At 44.4% G+C, this 22,698-nt stretch overlaps 1 protein-coding gene across 5 annotated transcripts in view; it reads right to left on the bottom strand.

Annotated features, from left to right (window-relative positions):
• The window catches only part of PRDM2 (PR/SET domain 2), a 125,850-nt gene that overhangs the window by 26,467 nt on the left and 76,685 nt on the right, over positions 1-22,698 (bottom strand). For 3 of the 5 annotated variants that reach the window (XM_007534219.3, XM_060202312.1, XM_060202313.1), the window contains one exon: positions 13,880-18,263. The exons of 1 other annotated variant lie outside the window; for it this stretch is intronic. In XM_007534219.3, the coding sequence (XP_007534281.3) occupies positions 13,880-18,263 (4,384 nt within the window). Of the gene's footprint in view, positions 1-8,728; positions 10,329-13,879; positions 18,264-22,698 lie in introns of those variants that run through there. One more of the 5 variants, XM_016193003.2, reaches the window with a different exon arrangement.

Genomic DNA, 22,698 nt, shown 5'->3' with positions numbered 1-22,698 from the left:
TGTGGTGGAGCCTGGCAGAACTTTGTGAGGCTCCACGCAATTCCCACCACCAGAACTCCGTAGCCCATCCCCTCCCGACAGCTTTCCTATTCTTTATCCCTCTGGGAGTATGGACCCAGGGTCATCGTGGGATGCAGAAGATGGAAGGTCTGGCTTCTGTAATTGCTTTCCCGCTGAACATGGGTGTTGACAGGTAGATCCATACTCCTAGCCTGCCTCTCTCTCTTTCCTTAGTAGGGCGGGTTCCATATACTTGGACAAAAGGTAGAACAGACTTATGATGGAGAGGAGCCAAACTCCTGGACTAGTTTCCTGACTCCAGTCTCACTAGTTGTGACCTCAGGCCGATTTAGCTTCTGTGTGTGTCCGTTTCCTCATTTGTAAAATGGGAAAAACATAAATGTATCTACTTCACAGGACTTTTTAAAAATGTTTAAATAGGGTGATATGTATGCAAAGCCTTTAAAATATCATTATTTCAGTTAAGTTGGTGTTTCTTGGTTTCACTGAATTAATGAATAAAATGTTCTCTTCAAAAACTGCATTTCACATTTTGGCTTTGATGTTCAAAACTGAGAGAGGTAAAGTTACATGGAAGGGTGAAGAGATGAAGAGACTGAATTTTTTGTATCTGTATTTATTTATTGGCTAGAGAGCCAGAAATCGAGAGGGAAAGAGGTGATAAGGAGCGAGAGAGGCAGAGAGACACCTGCAGTACTGCTTCACCACTTGCAAAGCTTTCCCCTAGCAGGTGGGGACCACGGGGCTCGAACCTGGGTCCTTGTGCACTGTAACATGTGCGCTCAACCAGGTGTGCTGCCACCTGGCCCTGAATTTTTTTTTAATTCTTCTTCTTAGCTTGAGTTCAAGCATTCACTGTTGTAGAGCTCACTCTCCGGTTCTGATGGTGGGAGTGTCTGCTGCAGAGACAGCATTTGGAGCCGGTGGTGGCGCACCTAGCTAAGCGCGCACATGGCGGTGTGCAAGGACCCAGGTTCAAGCCCCCATCCCCACCTGCAGGGGGAAAGCTTCACGAGCAGTGCAGCAGGGTTGCAGGTGTCTATCTCCTCCTTCCCTCTCAAGTCTTGGCTATCTCTATTCAATAAATAAAGATTATAAAAAAAAAAATTTAAAGCAGCATCTGTCATAGAAGCAGCTGAAGCCTGGCTGCCAACCAACAGTGGCCCTACCGGGGTGGATCCACTGGCTAAAGAAGTGGAAGGTCACATTTTAGGTCACTCAGCTCTCTCTCTGGGGTGGCATGAAGGGAGAGATTCAGCTATGACAACCTGTGCTGTAAAGAAACTTCATGTATGACTAGTTAGCTTTCAGTACCAACTATTCCCCCCTTTTTAATTGGGGGGGGAAACTATAGGTAAAATTTCTTAGTTTCCTGCCTAACATTCTAAACCACCAGTCTTGGTCCTCCTCCAGAGTCCTTTATCCTGGTGCGATGCACCCAACCCAGTCCAAGCACTGCTTTGTGCTTTCCCTTGGGTTCAAACTGAGATTCAAGAGTAAGAGCAATGAGTCATCACTGCTACTTTTAGTATTTATTACTCTTAAATTTTGCTTTATTATCAAATTGTTTTATTAGATAGGACAGAGAGAAGTTGAGAAAGGAGGGGGAGAGGAAGATAAGACACCTGCAGACCTACTTTACTGCAGGGGTTTGAACCTGGGGCCTTGAGCACAGTAATGTGTAAGCTCATCTGGGTGTGCCACTGCCCAGGCCCCTTCATGACTACCGCGTTTTACAGAAAGGGAAATGGGCACAGAGAAAGTAATCAACTTGCCCCAAATTACAGCTCAGTAATAGAGCCAGGATTCAAATAGTTTATCTATTCAAGAAGTATTTATTGAGCAGTTACTATATGCCAGGCACTTTGATTCTGGACACCAGAAAAGCAGCAGTGAACAAAGCAAAGTTCCTGTCCTGGTAGAACTTTCATTCTGGGAGAATGCAGCTCCAGGTACAGTCAACACCCTTAACTTTTTCACTGCCTGGAAAGACATCACACCAAAACTTCAAAACCAGCTCACTGCTGACCTGTCTTTCTGTCATAGAAACAAAAAGTTTCTAGGAAATTCCATGAATCCCTGCTTGTGTGATCACAGTGGGCCAGGCCGCCTGAGCTGAAGGGTCACATTAACTCCCTCCCTCCACTCACACGAAGGACCTCAAGAGTCTTGAGTCAAACTCTTGATCTCCCAAATGCCCTGCTTATAAGCTTTGTTGCTACCCAGCTGGAAGAAACTGCCCCGAAAGCCTTAAAAGTCCTTTGCCTGGGGGCTGGGCAGTAGCACAGCAAGTTAAGCGCACATGGTGCAAGGCGCAAGGACTGGCGTAGGGATCCCGGTTCGAGCCCCCAGCTCCCCACCTGCAGTGGGGTTGCTTCACGAGCAGTGAAGCAGGTATCTTTCTCCGCTCCTCTCTGTCTTCCCCCCTCTCTTGATTTCTCTATGTCCTATCCAACAACAGCTATAACAATGACAACAAGGGCAACAATGGCAATAAAATGAGAAAAAGCCTCCAGGAGCAGTGGATTCACAGTGCAGGCACCGAGCCCCAGCAATAACCCTGGAGGGAATAAATAAATAAAAAAAATAAAAAATAACAAGACCTTTATTTTTTTTCCCCTAAAGTCCCTTTCCTTTTGCAGAAGGTAGAAACCACCCACTGCATGGAACTAGTATCAGCTGAGCCTTGTCAGCTTCCGTGATGGAGTTTCTTTTTTCTCCTAGGGCTGCTGGGAAGCATCACATCACTTTTCCTCAGCAGCCTCTTCCAAAAACTCCTCGGCAGTCACGACCATGCAGGTTGCTTGCCTCTCCCACAGGGCCGCTGCTAAATCCTGCCAGCTTCCCCAACAGGGCCTTCCTAGGTCTCTTCTGCTGAGGATACATGTCCCTGATGCTAGTAACACCGATGGGATTATCATCACGGCTGCAGCCATCAACTCCTGACTTCTTACCAAGAACCTTGACTGACATCTCATCTAACATGCAGTCAGATGCACTTGCAGGTAGGGCGGAGGCTGGGGCTGGGGAGGCCGAGTCAGTGGCATGGCCTGGCTTGACTACAACAGATGCCAATTAAAAATGTAGACCGATAGGTGTTCGAGGTGGGCATCAACTCACACTCTGTTGCAAAGTCTGCAACCAAGGGTAATTACCCCAAGGGCACAGTGAACTAGGCCGTTCCACTCCGCTCCTACAGAGTCGGGGGACAAGAATTTGGGGTCCGATTTATAGTAGTGGGGTAGAATCCAAGTGATGCCACTTCTGCAACTTGGTTATTTGGAACTGAGATCTCACTCATGGGAGGAGAGCTTCAGGCGAGTTAATCTGGGTAGAGCAGCGGGAGGCCGGAAGGACAAGGAGGACACTCTCTCCTCTTCCATGGTGGCCTGTTACCTTTCAGAGTCCTCAGTCTCAGTACAGAGGACAGAGTCCCTAAGCGCTGCAGCCCGACAGCTTCATGATCCAGACTGACCACTACAGATGTTTTCTGAATGGCTGGTCAAATGAATCACTACAGGAGAATGTGCCTAATTCACAAGTCCATTAATAGCATGGAAATAGAAGCCATCTGAAAATGTTTCTACACTCCAACTGGGTTGGCTGTGATTATGAAAAGCAAGAGAGAAGAGAATGTTACTGTGAGGAAAATTGAATCCATATGAGTCTCAAATCATTTCATTCCAGTAGAGAATATTAAATTACACTTTGGGCAGCTACTAAGGGCTACAACAAATTCCGAACTGAAATTCTATTTTTACGATTTTGACGATACAATTGCCACATGTCCTGAGGTCTAAATCCCCGTTTGTGAACTTACCTTCGCCAACAGTCTGCAAATCTTTAGAGGTTTCTCTTTAAAATTTAAACTTAAGGCTGGAGGTTTAGTTAGACGAGTAGACTCCTGCCTCATTAAGCAGTTTTCGGTGTTTTTTATTTTTATTTTTTTCAAATCAGAGCACCACTCAGCTCTGGTTTATGATGGTGAGGGTATTGAACCTGGGACTTTGGAGCCTCAGGGATGACAGTCTGTTTGCATAACCATGATGCTGTCTACCCCTGTCCCTGATTAAGTATTTCTTATGGATCTATTTTAGTTCGTGTGTCTACCAACTTTATCCGAAAACACTAATACCTTCTGGAGCACATCCCCCCACCTTCCACCCCCAAATGTCAGGTTACTTTGTACAAGAAAGCTAAAAAAAAAAAAAAAAAAGGAATGCAGTAAGGCAAAAAACAGAAGCACATACAAATTCTATTAGCCGAATAGCATGGCCATGTAATCAGAAAAAGTAACCCCCGCCTTCCCCCCCCACTTTTGACGGCTTCTAACAGAATGGAGCACACACCCTCCGAGTTGTAATCCTACACTTGAACCGTAACTGACCGTGGTACAGGCATATCCTTATGTCTTGCACAGTGTGTGCACTAACTGCTGAGGTGGGAGGGGCAAGCCTAGGTCAACTCTTTCTGGGTGAATGCTCAGTGTCGAGGCTTCAAATGACACAAAGCAACTCCTGACAACCCCAGCTCCTCTAAATATGTGTGTGTGTGTGTGTGTGTGGTGGTGGGGGGAAAGAGATTAGATGGTAGGGTTGACATGTTTAAGGTCCTCATTTTGATGACAAGTCAAATGGATGGAGTGGTGCTCTGGTTTCTGCTATGTGAACTGAGTTGCTTTTTCTTCTTTTTTTTTTTTTTTAAAAAAAACAACAACCGGGAGTCGGGCTGTAGTGCAGCGGGTTAAGCGCAGGTGGCGCAAAGCACAAGGACCGGCATAAGGATCCCGGTTCGAACCCCGGCTCCCCACCTGCAGGGGTCGCTTCACAGGCGGTGAAGCAGGTGTGCAGGTGTCTATCTTTCTCTCCTCCTCTCTCCATTTCTTTCTGTCCTATCCAACAACGACAACAACAATAATAGCTACAACAATAAAACAACAAGGGCAACAAAAGGGAATAAATAAAATAAATGTTAAAAAAAAAAAAACCTTTAAAAAAATATTAGGTCTTTCAAAGTCATTTTCAAAATCAAAAGGGTATTGTGAACTTGATTTCTGATACGCAGACTTGTTTTTGTTGCTCTGGTTGCTGAACCTGCAAGGCCTATGAGAACTAAGCACATGCCACAGTAAAAAAAAAAAAAAAAAGAAAAAAAGAAAAAAGTACTGTTGGAGGTGTATTGCATCAAAGTAAAAGACTCTGGGGTGGGTGAGGGGGAGAGTACAGGTCCAAAAAGGAGGACAGGGAACCTACTGGGGGTTGTATTATTATGTGGAAAAACTGAGAAATAGTATGCATGTACACACTATTGTATTTACTGTCAAATGTAAACCATTAATCCCCCAATAAAGAAATTAAAAAAAAAAAAAGGAAGGTACTACACCTTCTTTTTCCAAGAAGCTGCTTCCTATTAACACCATTTTCTGCACCAGGAAGATATTCTTAGCCACAAAGTGAAGGTTGTGTGCTTGTTCACTGATGCCAGAAAAAGTCCTTATTAGAGAAAGTAAAAGGGGGAAAAAAAAAAAAAAGCCCAACAGGAAGCTGTGGCTTGGAGGAAATTCAAAGACCAGGGTAGAAAGTGGGAGGGAAGGAGGGAAAGGGGCCCTGCAGAGTGCGTGGGGCTGGGGGTCAGGTATGGGGGTTTATGATGTTTGTCTTGGGACTCTGCGAGAGATAAGTCAAAGAACCTCACGGGATAAATCAAGGTAGTTTTTACCTGTTTCCTCTTGTCATCGATCCACTGAAACTCGAGATTTTTGTCCCAGTCAACTTTTATTTTTGGACAGTGGATATTTTATCTTCAAGGAATTTCATCAGTGACTTGGTTATCATCATTCCTATGAATCTGGACTTCGTGTCTATGACTGCCTTTAGTCCGCAGCACTCTTTGGAGACTGTACCGTACAGGAGAAAGTCAAGACACCAGGTGGGTGGGGCCCAAGAACTCTGGCCTTGGAATAACACTTAAGAAACTACTGAACTGGTTGGCCGTTCAGGCTGTCCCTTTTCTTGAGGCCAATCACCTCTTCTCTTTGTGTACCAGCAACAGCCTCAGGATCAGACAGATTTTTCAGACAGTACTCCTCGCTCTAGACAATCCTAAGTGTACACTCAAATTACCTATGGATGATAGATTACAGACCATCCGGGCCCCACCCCCAAACAGCCTAAGAAACAGTTTGCAGTAGGGTCTTGCGGCTGGCACTTCAACTTTCTCTGGGTCAAGTATGAAAGGGACAATTCATCTTCTGACTGCCAGTGCCTGCTGTGCTCATACATCCCTGCCAGGGTAGTGACCTCCAACTCTCCTGCCTACTTGGAATGGCAGGTCTGTCTTTCGAAGGCTTCTCAATAGCTGTCTTTACCAGACTCCAAAGGAACAGGAGCAGGGTTTGGTGCCACTAGTGAAGGAAGAGGTCCTGGGTGACTGGACCCCAACAGTTTAGTAGAAATGATAAATCTTGGGTGAAGGGAAGACAGTGTAATGGTTATGCAGAGACTCTCATGCCTAAGACCCCAAAGTCTTAGGTTCAATCCCCCTGCACCACCATAAGTCAGAGCTGAGCAATGTTCTAGTAAAAGTAATATTTTTCCTTGAACTACCAGCCTAGTCAACGGAAAACTTTACATACGACCTTTATACTTAGTTTCTTTGATAGAGACAGAGAGAAATGGAGGTGGGGGAGATAGAGGGAAAGAGAGACAGAGAGACACCTGCAGCCCTGCTTAATTCACTTTTTTCTTAAGTGTGTACTCTAGTCCATTTTCACGGTAAACTCAATAAACAATGCATGTGTGCCTATTCAGAGTGAGATGAGATATAAAACTGAAACCCACACAAAGTCACTACAAGTTTAGAAATTAAGTATTTAAAAATCTGTGGTCACCTAGATATTTACACTCCAATATTAAGTTGGAGATTATTTTTGATCATTTAAGTCTTTGGAGAATTGTGGCAGAGTGAAGCTGAGTATCAAGAATGAGAAAAGAGGAGGCCACAAAAATACAAATTCTGTCTACTGATGTAACCTGAGTGCCTAATACAAAAACCTCAATAAATCTGATTCTGTAAAAATAGTGTACTATGAAGACTAACAACCAAATTAAAATAATCTACAGACAAAACTGTAATCAGTGTAAAATGCTGCAAGATGACCTTAAAGATGTAAACATTTTGCCTCCATTTTTTTTTTTTTTTTTAATAAAAATATTTAACAGGACTGGAAAGAGCTCACTGGGTAAGGCATGTGCTATCCCCATGTACACAGGCTAGGTTCAAATCCTGTGGCACCAAAGGAAGCTCTGGTACTGTGGCGTTTCTCTTGTCTCTGAATCATACAGTAGCCTGGAGCTGCCGGGTAGTAAAGCATCTGGTTGAACACTCACACTGCAGTGCACAAGGACCGGGGTTCAAGCCCTCAGTCCCCATCTGCATGGAAAAGCTTCACAAGCATTGAAGCAATGCTGTAGGTCTCCCTTCTCCCCACTTCTGTCTCTATACAAAAGAAAGAGAAAAACAGACAAGAGTGCTCAACCAAACCAGGGCAGGTCCTTCCTGAGGAGATTAGACTGAAGTGGCTTCCTGGGGACTCTGACACTCAGTAAATATCAGACTGTTTCTTCATTCAGGCCCTGCTTCTAAGAACAAGATTTCAGAATAGACTGCTCCCTATTCCTTCAGTGCAGCAGAACATCCATCACCAATCGCACCCTGTAAAAAGGCCTCCTTGAAGGAGAAATTTCAAAGCTACTTTAGCTCATTCTCCATTTCTGGATGATTCAGAGCTACGCTCCTCAGTAAAATAACTTGCCCAATAAAAAGTGACCAGTAAACTGAGAAATGTTATACATGTACAAACTGTTGTATTCATTGTCGACCGTAAAACATTAATCTCCAAAAAAAATAAGTAAACAAATAAAAAAGTCACTAGTAGCAGGGACAAAGAAAGGACCTAGGAACAGAATGGATGAGGTGGATGGATGAAAGGCAGACAGATGGGTTCAAGGTGAAAAGCCACTTGTTGCTTAATGCTGCGCTCTCTCTGATCCCACAGCAGAACACTGTGAAATCAATAAATGCTCAGTGTAGTGCAGTCGTTAAGACACCTGACCCAAGTCATTTAGAATTTCCATCAACCTTTTGCCGCCGCCTCCCTGAATTTCTCTAACACAGAAATAGCGTGAGTAGAAATGGGAGCATTTGCTCAAGAGAAACTGAACACTCCTTCAGATCTGCCTAGGAAGGTATCAGACATCATGAGAAAGAATGCATGAGGACAAATGCTATCATGTCAGACTTGATGACAGTTAATCTGAGCATTTATAACTGTTAACAACTCAGCAATTTCATATAAAACATAATACAAATTGTTTCATTCTCTGGGGTTCCACAACAAATACCCAAAGCAATCTGTTAGCAAGGGGAGCAGGAGCTGAGAATAACACCCCCCCAACCCCCCCCCCGCCCAAAACTAAGGCGTAAGGCATTCTTTATTTCACTCTAACCAAAGTTAGGAAATAAATCTCTCAGCACCACTGTCAACTGTGTGCCCACCCTCTCGAAGGCATATGAATGATTTAAAGAAACCAAATAAAGAATTCAGTGGAAAAAGGTCTTCTGGGCAGACTACACACTACATACACTTCATGAAGCATACATCTTTCTTCTCCCTTTACTGCTCCCAATGATGTACAAAAGGCAGTCCTTTCACAAGGGTTTAGAAAGTTCTTTTATTGGTTACAATTGTATAAAACGTATCATTTGAAGTTCCCCTTGTTATTAAGAGCTTGCTGGCAACAGCATTTAAAAAAACTTTTTTTATACATCTGACAAGCTCAAATGATTCATGCTGGAAGGGAAAAAAATAACAAACACCACTCTGCAAGTGTCTATCTATAATTAACCTCTCTCAAGGCTACATTGGTTAAAAATCAATGGACAACCCTTTTGTATGTCAAATTGTAAATTTTAATGTTTTCATTAGAATAGTCTTTTATATCACTCTCCAACAAGAAAACAAGAAAATAACTAACAGCAAACTTCAATATAAGAACACTCTCCAGATTAACAACTCAAACAAAAAAATGTAAGATGCAAATCACATATAATACAATTGAAGCATCTAAAACAATTTAAATAATTTTAAATATTTTATTTTTAAACTGCTACAAATGCTTTATACAATATTCCAACAAAGTCCCCATACAGAAACGTAACAAAATGGGAATGATAGTGAAGGCTTTTAAAGTGGCACAAATTCACCAAACAGATATTAAACTACAAATTTTAAGAGGTAGATTACTTTTAAAGTTGAGAACAAAAAGGAAAAGCGCATGGATAAAACCTAGTCATTGCCCACCAACTCAGAGTCCTTAAGGGGAAGGCATGTAATGCATGAAGAAATGATCATTTTTATCTATAATCAGGAAGAGGTCAATTTGTCAACTTTTTAATCTCTATTAGAGACGCAAGTGTAAAACCTGGTATGTCAATTTATTTATACTTACATATAGATGTACATCTATACAGGTCTGTGATGTATCTGGGGCACTAATATATTGCTACACAGTTTCCGGTAATATAATAGTTATGAATTAGTGCCAGACAGTGATCTGAGAGGATAATGTCCACCTGGATCTATGAACATGACACTGGAAGAGGCATAAAAAAAACAAAGTACATATCCAATCTGGTTTCCTCTCAATTATGCTGGCAATCTACTTGTGATTAAAAAAAAAAAAAAAAAGGCTTAAGAGAGAAGCTAAATGCCTCTCTGTGTCACCAGCTCATTCAAAAAAAAAAAAAAAAAAAAGGCATCAAGAGCTGGTGTGTGACCATTTTAAAATGAGTGCATCAAATTTGTCTTCCCTGCAGTCTATAACAAACTACTGATAAAACAGAGAACTTGCTTTGCAAGGTTAAGTTGAAATCATTCCTTTTTCTGTTATGTGCCAAAGCAAAGGCCACACTCAAGATCTGAGTTACCAGTCACGTGACGAGGAGCCGGCTCAGCCAGCCCATCTCACAGCGCCCTCCTCTTTGGATCTCACCGGGGCCCAGTAAGCGTGTGTGCTGGGCACCAGCGAAGAAGCAGATGCCTGACTCTAACCAGGACAACAAGAAGCCTGCCGGCAATCAGCTGTGTGTTAGGACTTTGAGTCAGCTTCGACTGGTCTTGCAAGCTTGGTAGATTTCGTATCCTTTGCGGTAGGTAGTGCTTATCCTAAGTTGAGCATGCAAGGTCTGTATTTAGTCAATTAAGGTTTGTTTTGTTTGGGGGGAGGGGGCTTTTCTACAGGAAGTTCCTAGAAAATAAGAAAACTGAAGATAAATGACAACATAACATACCTTTCATGAATTGACCATGTTAAAGAAAAAGTGACTAGCCCATACGACAAGTGTTATTAAGACAGTAACAACAGGACTCCGAAGGCGTGTACACAGCAACACGCCTTGCCGCCTATTCAAGAGCTGCCAGCAGGTCCCCTTGGAGCGGCGGAGTGGTGGGCAGAGATGGGCAACTGGCAAATTAGCATCACTTCATCTGCTGAACCAACTCATGACAAATGGAAAGACTTGGTCTGGAATTCCATTTGGTTTCTCCATGTTTTAACTGTTTTTGACTGGCTATGATAAATCTGACATAAAATGAGCATCCAAGAATATAAAAGCACTTAGACTTGTAAAACAAAGGGATAAAGGGGAGGAGCAGAGAATGCATTTTATTTCTTTATCTTATAGTCAGTGAAAATAAGTATTTCATTAATCATATTAAATATGTAATATATTAAGTACAGATGATATTTACATCTTACTATTATGACTACTTTATTCCCAGCAATACCCACAGGTTGGCTCTAACTATAGAAAGTGAGCCCGGAACAAGGCTAAGTGGATTAAAAGCTTTAATAGGACATCGAAGGATGTTCGGTATGCCTAGTGCTCTTTGTCTTAAAAAAAGGACCCCGGAGTATGGCCTTTTTTTTTTTTTTTTTCCTACCCTGAATGGCACAAATAGCTTGTACTTCAGGAAACTCCAACCAGCAAATTCTGCCGAGTCCTTAGTGTTCAATAAAAAAATAAAATAAAATAAGCTGAATGTCTGGCTGCAATCAAACTTGACAAATTGTGGAATCCTACACTTGAACTGAAATATGCAAGTGCTGGGGACTAGCTCTTAATCATATCTTGTTAAAATACATTAAAAAAGGATATACAGGTAAGTTCTGGAATACTTAGATAAGCAAAGCAAAAACCACTGAGAACAGAGTGAAAGTAAGTACTTTCTGACAGGCACTATGAAATCGTCCCTGAGTAGCCTTTACAAATAGAACTATACTGAAAAGGTTAGAAGGCTACAATTGCTAGCACAACTCCGTATTGGTGCAATACAAGATATAAGTACCCAAGATGTCGCCTACACTTGGAAAGTTGTGGACCACTGATGAAGCACCACACTGCATCCCGATAGGCCACAACTTGGGCATTTACTTGGTTCTACACCGGACTCATTAAGTAAGAATAAGCCCACAATAAATTCTCAACAGAAATGTCTACTCTTATGTGTAGAACAGGGGTGAGGAATATCTGAGCCATGAAATCATTTGGTCTGGCCTTGCCAAGGCAACTGCAAATGGGACTCAAAATTTAATAATCCCCACTTTTTTTTAACTGCACTATTATGAACTTGAATATATTTTTGATAATTCTGTATGGCCTACATATGGTGTTGTAACTACCCAAATCACTGCTGGCAGAAAAGGGGTTCCCCACCTCTGGTCTATAAAGTCAGAGTATGATGCTCTATGGAGTATTTGCTTAATTACAGACAACCCCCAAGACTTCCTAAGTTTCCGGTCACTTGCATGACTCGTATCATACACACATCCCTCCAAATGTCTACAGCACAGTTTCAGTGACTCAACACGAAAAAGAAGAAGGCTCTACTGGTTACAATAATGTCAATCATTTCTCGCCTGATTCTTTAGTGTTTGGTCAACTTCATGTCCCTCATGCAACCCTCTGTTAACTACCAAAACAAACAAACAAATTAACCGAAGATATAATGATAGAGGACTTTTGGACCTCTACAATCTTCGGGGCTCTTCAAAAAGCACTGAAGGAGTTAGAAGATGAACTTCAGAAATTCAAGTCAGAGGTTTTCTTTATGATACTGTGATTTTTTTTTCACATCAACTTTATCCTTAAATTGTGTAAGGGGGACCCAGTACAAAATAAGTGTTCTTTCAGAGACAAAAGGGGACTCACTTGATACATTCTAAAAGATGAACCATCTTGATTTTTAAAACCTAGTCCTTCAAAACAACACTATGTTCTAATTCTTGAAGACAAAAACAACCTAAACAGGACTGTTTAAGAATATCCTACCACTGTGAGATCTCCACAAGACATAGCTGGATATAAACAATTAAAATTGCCATAGGCAGGAAGCTTTGACAGTCTAGAAACGGGTACTTATTTTACCAGGCTAAGCTCCAAGACACTATACACGCATATGCCATGACCAGATACCATTAAGGTCTGTAAGAACTGATTATCTGTTTTATGAAGCTGCGCTGTAAAATCCCAATCCTTTATTCTTACAGTGAGTAATTCCAATACATGTTGGCTAATGATTCGTCTCTTCGTATTTCTTTTCTTTTTAACTGGGGCACTGCTCAGCTCTGATTTATGGTTGTGTAGGGGATTAAACCTGGGACTTTGGAGCCTCTGGCCTGAGTTATGCTATCTCCCCCCTGTCTTCTTCATATTTCTTTAGCCTTGAATTAAGGCACATCAGCACCGAGATTTCTATCTTATCAGCTGCACAGTGATAACATCACCTGTGAGCGCTCCTTTCTCCAAAATAGCAGTCACTCCAGTTTTGAGCATTCAAGAATTTTCAAACACTCAAAGTTAATACAGCCAAGAGTCAGCTTACTCTAAAAGGACATGGTTTAAAGACTGCAGAAATTCTATCTGATGATGACTCATTTCACATGTGACTGACCTGCGAACATTAGTCAGGGAAGAGTAGGATTCTGAGAATGCACACCAACTCAGGTTATTTAAGCACCTAAGAAAGTTCGGATTCTTCTACTATGGATAGGGAATCAAAGCCACTAGGCAAATGATGCTGATCTGCCCTTGCTACCTCCACTGCAAGATTCTGAGGACCCTCTCCTATTCCTCTGAAATGCAGCTTATTTACTGATCTATGGCTGGAGAGAGCAAGGGCTGGGAGCACGAGGCATTAAAAAAGGAACATGGGATCTGGTTTTGACTCAGGAGGTTAAGTTTTAAAAATCAGAGCCTGATAAAACCATGAACAATAAAAGCATTTTCAGTTGTGATAATTATGCCTAAGTCACAGAAGTGTCAAAACAGGTCTGCAATGTGGTGTTAATGAACTCAGTGGTTCATCTTGTAAAAAATGACCTGTGATCGGGAAATGATGGCGTGACACTGAGACACCGCCCAGATACATACAGGAAGTTTAAGGGAATTTCATCTTCTCACACCAGGGTACTTTGAGAGCTTTTCCATGCTTTCACATTTCATTCATAACCACCTCTATTTAAAATAATTAAATAATGGTGGTGCGACTCTGAGTCCTAGATCTGAAATAAAAGCTGAGTCAGTTTCTACCAAAGCCAGAGCAGAGTTCAGCATGCCCCTTCTCCATGCCTCCAACTCAAGCAAGAGCTATTTCCTTTCAACATTTATGCCAAAATGATACAGAAAAAAAAAAGGGGGGGGGGAGTTATTGGGCAAGTATACCGGCTTTCTTCTAACCCCACCCTCTACCCCCCAGCTTCTGAGCTCCAAATTCCTGAGCCCTGAAGATGATGCTTACCTGAAATCCTTCAGCTCCTGCCTGCCACTGCCATCCTCCCTCCTGTTCTCATTGGAGTTGGCAGCAGCTGCCAGCTGTAGGCTTCGGGTGACTGGCCCCCCACTCCGTTCTCTAGACTTTACATTGAACCGGTCTGTTCTTTTCTTACTGGCCAAGGTGGATTTGCTTTGTAAGACAGCTTTGTTTTTCGGGTGCAGGTTCCTGGTTGACTTGCTTGAGAGCTGAGCAGAATGGTTCTTGGCCACAGCTTTGGGCTTCTTTCCCTCAACGTGAGATATTTTGGCCATTCTTATTGGGCTCGAGTTCCTTAGTGAAGAACTGGGTTTTTTGGATTTAACCGAAGCTGCAAACTTGACATTCTGTTTGGACCTGAATGACGAGGAAGGCAGTGGGCCCTGTGCAGGGCCTGAGCTGCGGGCTCTCGTCTTACCCAAAGGAGCCTGCATACTCTGCATCTTGATCTCGGCGTCTGCGGTCCGTCGGCGGTGGCTGCTGCTGCTCCTGTCACTACTTGCGGGCGATGAGTGTCCACCTTTCTTGGATGAATGAGACACTTTTTTTTTGGGAGGAGAAAGGGGTTTTTTGGGACAGCTGAAAGCGGCGTGTTTATTCAGGCTGCCGATGTACGTGAACTCTCTATTGCAGTAAGGGCAGATATGTGAGGAGGACTCAGAAGCATTTTTTAAGTCAGCTTTCTGCTTGGCAGATTTGTTTTTTTGAAGGATTGCTTTCTGTACAAGCTGATTTTTTTTCTTCAGTGCATTTAACTTGAGCTTAGTCGACGACATTTTGCTGAGTTCTACACTGAAGTTTAGTCGCTTGGGCTGTCCCATTCGTCTGAAGGCATTCTTCCCAGGGTTATCTAAAACCACCACACCATTTTTGGGCTGCACAGTTTGTTTCAGGGGTACTGGGTTTTTCTTAGGAGTGTACCTCTTCTTGTCGCTAGCAGAAGCACAAGCCAGGATGTGTTTGTGTAACTCCGGCATGTTGTCAACACCTTTCCCACACTTTGTGCAGCGAATGGCAGTAGTGAAGGTCTGTGGGATATTGTGGGTCGTGAAGTTTGTGGCTGTCACCCCGATACCCATAGGATTCCGGTGGTGGTACTGAAATGGGGGTGGTTTAAAGCTTGGGTAATGTTGATTGAGACCCAATCGAACATCTGGATCTTTTGTCTTTATTCCAGAAGCCATTATTTTGATGGTTGTGTAAAGCTCTTCAGAGGAATCATTTAACTCCTCTTCTTCTTTAGATGTTTCCGAATTCTCTTCTGGCAAACCTTGCATCTGATGCTCTACCTGGGCCTTGCTGGGATCTGTAAAGTTCTGGGGTCTTAGGGTGCCACTTTCAAACTCCTGGTGTGTGCAAACTTCATCTGGGTGGAGGTCTCGCTGGTGCTGTTGCAAATTGCACAAAAAAGCAAATTCTTTTTTACACACTGAACACACAAAGATATTCCCGACTCCGTGAAGCAAAAAGCGATGTTCTGACAATGCAGTTTTAGTTTTGAAAAGCTGGACACAGAATTCACATTTGAAGGGCCACTCTTCAGCATGAACCGACAGGTGTTTGGTTAGATCTTTAATGGAAAGGAAAGGCAACTCACAGACGTTGCAGACAAAGTTTTTGTTGAATGTTTCCTGAACGTCATCCTGCTCAACTGCAGGCTGGGCTTCTTCCCTCAGCTTCAGACTTTCACTCTCTAGTTCTTCCTGCTTGAAAGAGATTACAGGGAGAGATGCTTCCAGGTTATCCCCAGAGGAAACAACAGACGATACCGCTGACAGAGGTGGTGGTGAAGGGGAAGAGGAGGAAGATGAGGAAGAGAATGAAGACGAAGACGATGAGCAAAGTGTCGGTGGTCCAGGTGAAGCAGCAGACATGAGAGGCTCCACGGAAGGGATTGGAGATGGGGAGGGAGACACTGTGGGGGAGAGGATTGGAAGCGGAGACTGTGTGGTAGCGTTGGAGAGTGGAGAGGGGCACAGACGAGGAGACGCACTGGAAGAGGCAGGTGGCAGAGGGACAGTAGGCAGGAGTGGAGGCGGCGGCGTAGCCACAGTTAGCACAGGTGGACATGGCGGGGGGGAAGGGGGATTGGTCGGGGTCAAGAGAGGAGGCAGCTGACTGGAAGAAAGGGAAGCAGTCTGTAGGGCAGGTGACGAAGGAGACGCATCAGGTGGGGGGCACTCAGCAGTAGGGGCAGACAAGCCAGAGTCAGGACCGACATCAGGATCTGGCTGGGGGTCTAGGGCTCTACAAGGACTCGGGCTCCGGGCTGTATCTGGAGTATTTTCTACAGGTAAATCAGTGCCATTGTACTCATTAAGCAGAACCTTCTGGAGCATGCAGGTAGTGGGCTTCTTTTTCTTGATGGCACTGCAGGCTGGTTGCACCAAATGATTCTCTTTGAAGTCCTTGCCCTCAGACTCGCAACAAGGCTTCTTATGCACGCTGAGATCCAGCACAGATTCCCACTGGACTGGAGTCTTGCCGGTACCGTCGGTCTTCTGCTTTACACCGCTGGAGAGATCCAAGGGCTGCTGGTTGCACACATTGCTAAAGGCAGAAGGGGCTGTCCACTCTTTAGACACTTTATATTCGTCAAAGCATGGTGGGCTCGCAGTATCTCTCTCGTCTCGCCCAGATAAACTCCATGCCGGTGAGTTGCTATGGCTTTCTAATTTGGGCTTTTTAGAACATAGCCCTGGGTCAGTCCACATGGCCTTACTGTCGTTCTGCTTTCCAAAGTCTCGAAGGGCGGGACTGTGCTGGGGAGAACTAGGTGGAGAGCTGGTCCGCCGCTTAAATCTGCTGGAGGCTGCAGGCAGCATTGATGCAGGCGCGGACACACACACAGGACCTAACTTGGGCATTTCAGGGGCGGAGATCCCTGCAGGTGGAGTCAGCTTATCTTGGGTTTGAAGAAGCTGCTTGAGTTTCGATGATAAGTACACACTTTTCTCTTTATGGAAAGACACCACCTCGGTAGTCGATATGCTAAGAGGGAGGCTTAGGGAACAAGAGGATACGACAGGGTCAGATTCCGTTTCCACCTTAATCTGAGGTAACACAGGAGGGCTAGCAGTTCTCCGTTTCTTGCACTCATTACTGGAGCTGCTGGAAGCCTCTTTAGGAGGATCGTCTGCGACAGGAACCTGTGTGGTCTTTATATTTTGAGTGATTTCCACTGTCACCGGAGTAAGCAGGCAGTTTATACCATACAGGTCCGCCGAGTTGGATTCCATCTCAATCACATCACAGTTACTAGTGCTACTGCTGGCCTGGATCTTGCCGTCAATGTAGTAGTTTAAATTTTCCGAGATGTTGCTGGAGATATCCATGATGTACACGTCATCTGCCTCCCCTTCCTCCTCTGGCTCTGTGCTTGGCACGTAGACATTCTGGGCGGGCTGGGCCTGTTCAGTGGGAGGCTGCGGCTCTTCGAGGAAGCCTCCTTTTCGCCTCACGCCTTTGGGAATCAGATGCCGCTCGTGGACACGACGCTGATGCCGCCTCATGTTAGTGTGAGTCCCAAACACCTTTTTACAATACTTGCACGGATGAAGCTCTTTAACTTCCCCATTCTCTTCTACAACGGAAGAACTCACCGTTTCTTGGGACGCTTTCTCGGAACTCGGAATCAGACCGTCTTGCCCAAGGTTAGGAGGATTCAAGTCATCTTGGGGAGTGACACTGTCTCCGGGAACTTTACCATCAGCTGGCTCTTCTGAGGGTGGTAGTGTTAGGCTGGGCTTTCGCTTTAACCCTGCCTCGTGACGACGCTCATGCCTCCTCCTGTTGATCTGTGTGCCAAATGCTTTGCCACAGTACTTGCATTTGAAAGCGTGGTTGACCGTGGATATGTGGATGTGCATGTGGCGCTCAAGCCCCTGTTTGGTGGTGAACTTCCTTTCACAGTGCTGGCATGGAAACAGATATGTTTCAAACATGGCACCGTTGGCCTCTTCTTTACTTTGAGGCACTTTGTTGACAGATGTTACCTCTGAGCAATCTTCAAGAGTTTCTTTTGAACTATCTTTTGGTTCCTCTAATAAGTCTTCTAGCTTTTCATCACAGCGTATTTCTGGCTCTTTCACGCAGCTATCAAGTTGCAAGTCAACTTCTTCTTCCCCCTCTTCTTCCAGCTCGTCATCTTCCTCCTCCTCTTCTTCCTCCTCCCCCTCCTCTTCTTCCTCTTCCTCTAGGTCATTCACCTCGCAGCTTGTTGTTTGTAGTTTCTCCTCTGGTTTGGTCTGGGGCTCACAGGCAGGAGGCAGCGGAACTGGGGCTGGCAGCACATCCTGGTCAATCACCTCCTGAGCAAGCACCGTGTGCCCAGCTGCTGATGCCGCCGGCTTCTCATCCTCTTCCTTAGGACCTGGGGAGAGCAGGACAAACACTAGTCACTTCATGATCAGCTCTGTCTATGCGACTTCCCTGCTCAGCTAGAATGTGAAAGGGAGATGACAAACGACAGTGGGACTTCTCATTCAGAAAGTCATGAAGCCACTCTAGGCCACTAGTATGTCAACTCCCGCTACACGGCAGGCACCTGGCTAAGCAGCGAGGCCCTGGGGAGCTGATGCATATGCACAGCCTTGGCACTTCCCTGTGTTGTGCCACAAAGAAGAAGTTTGCTGCCAGAAATGGCAGTGCTCGCTGTGGTGATGGCACAGCTGACTTCAGATTACTTGTAAACTCAGATTTTTCATAGCTTCACACTGAACTTTTGCCAGAGACGTGTGATCAGCCTTTTTGTTTTTACTTTTTACTAGGAAAAGAAAACTGAACCATCCCGTAAGTCTGAACAAATTATTGAGAACTCGAGGGCATCTTAGGAAAGGACACAAAAATCTGAAGTCACTTCTGAGTCTCACTGGAAAGCCAGTCTACCCGCCCTCAGGCAGACAGTAACCAGGGAAAGAGTCACAATAAAGGTCACAGCTGAGCAGAGACCTACAGTGAATGTCGATGGTTGGCATGCTGAGGGCTTTTTCAAGGTTGCTTTCTCCACAGTACTGATGGAGTCTGTAGTTCCTCTAAGACTTAAGACAAGTTCTGCAGAGCAGCCCTGGGTGTGGCTCAGTGAGTGGTGGACTGCAGGACTCACCTGCATGTGCGCAGTTCTGAGTTTGATCCCCAGCACTGACTGCGCCAGGACAATGCTCTCATTCACCTTCTCGTTAAATGAGAGCTGAAGGCTCTGGATAAAAAGCACTTTGGTTGACTCTGACTTCTCGCTGCTAACTGCCCCATCTCTAACGAATACTTACAACACATGAGGAGTTAAGTAGACAGGAATTTCAAGATCCGGAGGAGACTGTTGAGCATTTGAGCACAGGATATGCAAGTATGAGGTCCTAGGTCAGACTGCCAGCACACAGATGCCAGGAGCTGAGGAGTGCCCAGTGTCTGTGTGTGAGTGCTTCTCCCCTCTCCCTCTGACGTATCTTACAGACAGAGAGAGTGTGACCAGGGCATCGCCCAGCTCGGGCTTATAATTGAGGATTTACCCTGGGACCTTGGAGCCTCAGACCTGAAATACTTGCCTAACCACAGCTTCGCTTTAGCAGGAATTACAAATAAGTGAGCAGGCAGCAGTGCTCTAACAAATTAATAGTTACTCTCACAGAATGACGTGCTGCTACAGATGCAGAGGAGGAGGACCTCAGAGAGTCTGGTTAACCAAGGAATGACTCTCATATAAGGTGCCGGGGAAAAAAAGTGCCTTAGAGTCAAAGATAGAAGAGGAAAAGCAGAGTGGAAACAGAATGTGCAGGGGGCCAGGAGGTGGCACGCCTAGGTAAGTGCATGCATTACAGTGCACAAGGAGCTGGGTTGAAGGCCCTTTTCCCACCTTCAGGAGGAAAGCTTCACGCATGGTGAAGTAGGACTGCAGGTGTCTCTGTCTCCCTCCACCCCCGCAATTTCTCTGTCTCTATCCAGTAATAGTAAGTATGCGCAACACAGTATAGAGATTAGTCTGGAGTTCACTGGAGGCAGCAGAGACGCACTGAGGTGTGTTAAAGCAGAAGACAGCTATTGGAGAGATTTGGCTGTAGGGTGGACTACATACCAACACTGAAGCAGTGGGATGAGAAGGGAGATGCTGATGTGGGAGACGGGAAGAAACAGTAATGCCAGAGAAAGGCGGCTGACCTCACTTATCAAGACCATGAGCAGATTCCGCCTCAAACCTGTGAGAATAGCCTACTTCAACAAAACAGGAAGTGACAGCTGCTGGCAAGGATAAGGAGAAAGGAGTTTGGTTGCACTGTCGGTGGCACTGCATGCTGGTGCAGCCCTGATACAAAACACTTTAGAGAATGCTTAAACAAATATGAAAATGCCCACAGAACCAACAATAACATTCCTAGATATAGGAAGGTCACGGGTGTAGACATTTGAAAGATGTGCACACCTATGCTTACAGCTGCATCGTTCACAGTAGCTGAAGCACCGAAGCAACTTAAAAGCACAATAAGAAAGGACTGGATACAGAAGTCATGGGGCATATATTCAATGTAGTAGTACTTGGCCACTAAAAAGACAGTCTCCTTTGGTCCAAAATGAATGGAACTAGAGAAAGACAGGTTGAGAAAAGGAAAGTGGGGAGGTGAAGGACACCACCAGATGATTTCACTCATTTGTGGAATATGCATGACTGAAGCAAACAAAGAGAGAAGTTTTGACAAAGAAAGAAAGAGAGGGAGGGAGGGGAGAGGGGAGATGGGAGAGAAGGGGGGAGGGTTTGTTGGTTGGTTGGGGGAAAACATCGACCTTAAGGCAAAAGTGCACAGTAGTTTGCAGTGAGTCAATAAATGCAGCAAGCAAGCAGAAAGACCTAAAGAAACACCATGAAGTACCTAATCAAATCGTTTCTATTTAGACCTTGATACCCTCTCCTCACCTATCTCCTACTGCACGTCCCTCCAACACTCCAAAGCTAACTTTGTCAAAGTAAGGACTATAGGAGCTGAATAAAGGCAAGAGGCTGGCAGACTTTAATGATGACTTGTTAGTCACTACCAGGGCACCTCATCCCCTGGGGCCCTAGTCAGGGAGTCCTGGGATTCCCACACTAACATGATGGGCCCAGACCTCTAACAGATCCCTCTTACCATTGTCACTGGGCATCTACATCAGGAACTACATAATGGAGCCCTCTGTGGGCCCCTATCGGCCTGGCCCTCAATGTGAATCAACAATGGTAGGGAATGTTCCATTCTCCGAAGGGAGGCTGGATAACATACTCTATCTACACCACCTGAAGATGGGTCCTGAAACTGGAGTAGCTTGGAACGTTCCTACTCATGACCACAGCATGTGAGCTCATACCTACAGGGATATAGAGGTTACATGGGCTCCTATGCTGAATATGGGCCTCAGATCAAATTGATGGGGTTTACAGTTAACAATATTTATATACTTTTCCCATATTTGGGAGCTACTCTTTTCCCAGATCCAGCTTTCTGGTCCTTTTTCCAAATATGACACCATCCACCAGACACTAACTTGGGTCCATCTGCATATCAGATGTCAGGCTCAGGCAAAAACTAGTAAAGTCATGGGCCCCTTAGAGTATACCTAAAATAGACCTATTAGCTTTTTCCAAAACGGAGACCCCAAATCTTCATCTGCAATATTCCAGCCTTTAGGTTCATAATTAATTAACAATTTGTTCTGCTTTTTATCTTTTTAAAAAATTTCTTTACTGGGGGATTATTTTACAGTTAATAGTAAATACAATAGTTTGTACATGCATAACATTGCTCAGTCTTCCATATAACAATACAACCCCCACTAGGTCCTCTGTCATCCTTTTCCAGGACCTGTGCTCTCCCAACCCACCCGAGTCTTTTACTTTGGTGCAATACACCAACTGTTCTGCTTTCTATCTTAACTCTTTTTCAGCCACCAGGTTCCAGGCTACCATGATGCCAAACAGACTTTCCTGGGCAGGCGATCCCACCAATGTGTCCTTGGAGCCCTACCTCCCCAGTTCCCTAACCAACTAGGGAAAGAGAGACAGGCTGGGAGTATGGATGGACCTGAGGACATCCATGTTCAGCGGGGAAGCAATTACAGAAGCCAGACCTTCCACCTTCTGCACCCCATAATGATCCTGGATCCATACTCCCAGAGGGATAAAGAATGGGAAAACTATCAATGGAGAGGACTGGATACAGAGTTCTTGTGGTGGGGACTGTATGAAGTAGTGCCCCTCTTATCCTACGGTCTTGTTAATATTTCCGTTTTATAAATAAAATACAGCATTAAAAAGAAAAAGGAAGGAAGGAAATCCAAGTGTTTAGTCCTAGCACTCCTGCTAACTCCTAGAAACATCAGTCTTATTAACTTACTTGCTACGTTTATTAGCCATGAGGTTTGTCTCTATAGAAATCAGTCTGTCACTCCCCCTAGACACAGTACATAGACTGCTTGAGATTTCTACAAACTGGAACACTAGTCATGTGATGAGGACAATGTATTTCAAGTTAGGGGCGTGCTCACTTCAGAAATAGACTTCCATATCCATCAGCAGATGACTTGCTAATGGAATTATGGGACATATATTCTGGACTACTGCTTCTGTAATCCAAAATGATGACAGTGCATCCTTTGGGAAGAAATGGAACTGTGATGATGTTTAGCAAAATAAGAGATGAAAGACAACTACCAGGTGGTTTCATTCATAGGTAGAATATAGAGATCTGGCTTACATAAACTTGCACCTCCCAAAAAAAAAAAAAAATCCAAACAAAAGAGAATCAAGCAAATTGTAAAGACTTAGGAGAACTATGGTGGTTATC

This window comes from Erinaceus europaeus, chromosome 11, assembly GCF_950295315.1.
Source record: "Erinaceus europaeus chromosome 11, mEriEur2.1, whole genome shotgun sequence".
In the NCBI taxonomy this organism is placed as follows: domain Eukaryota; kingdom Metazoa; phylum Chordata; class Mammalia; order Eulipotyphla; family Erinaceidae; genus Erinaceus; species Erinaceus europaeus.
This window is presented reverse-complemented; position numbering and strand designations above follow the sequence as displayed.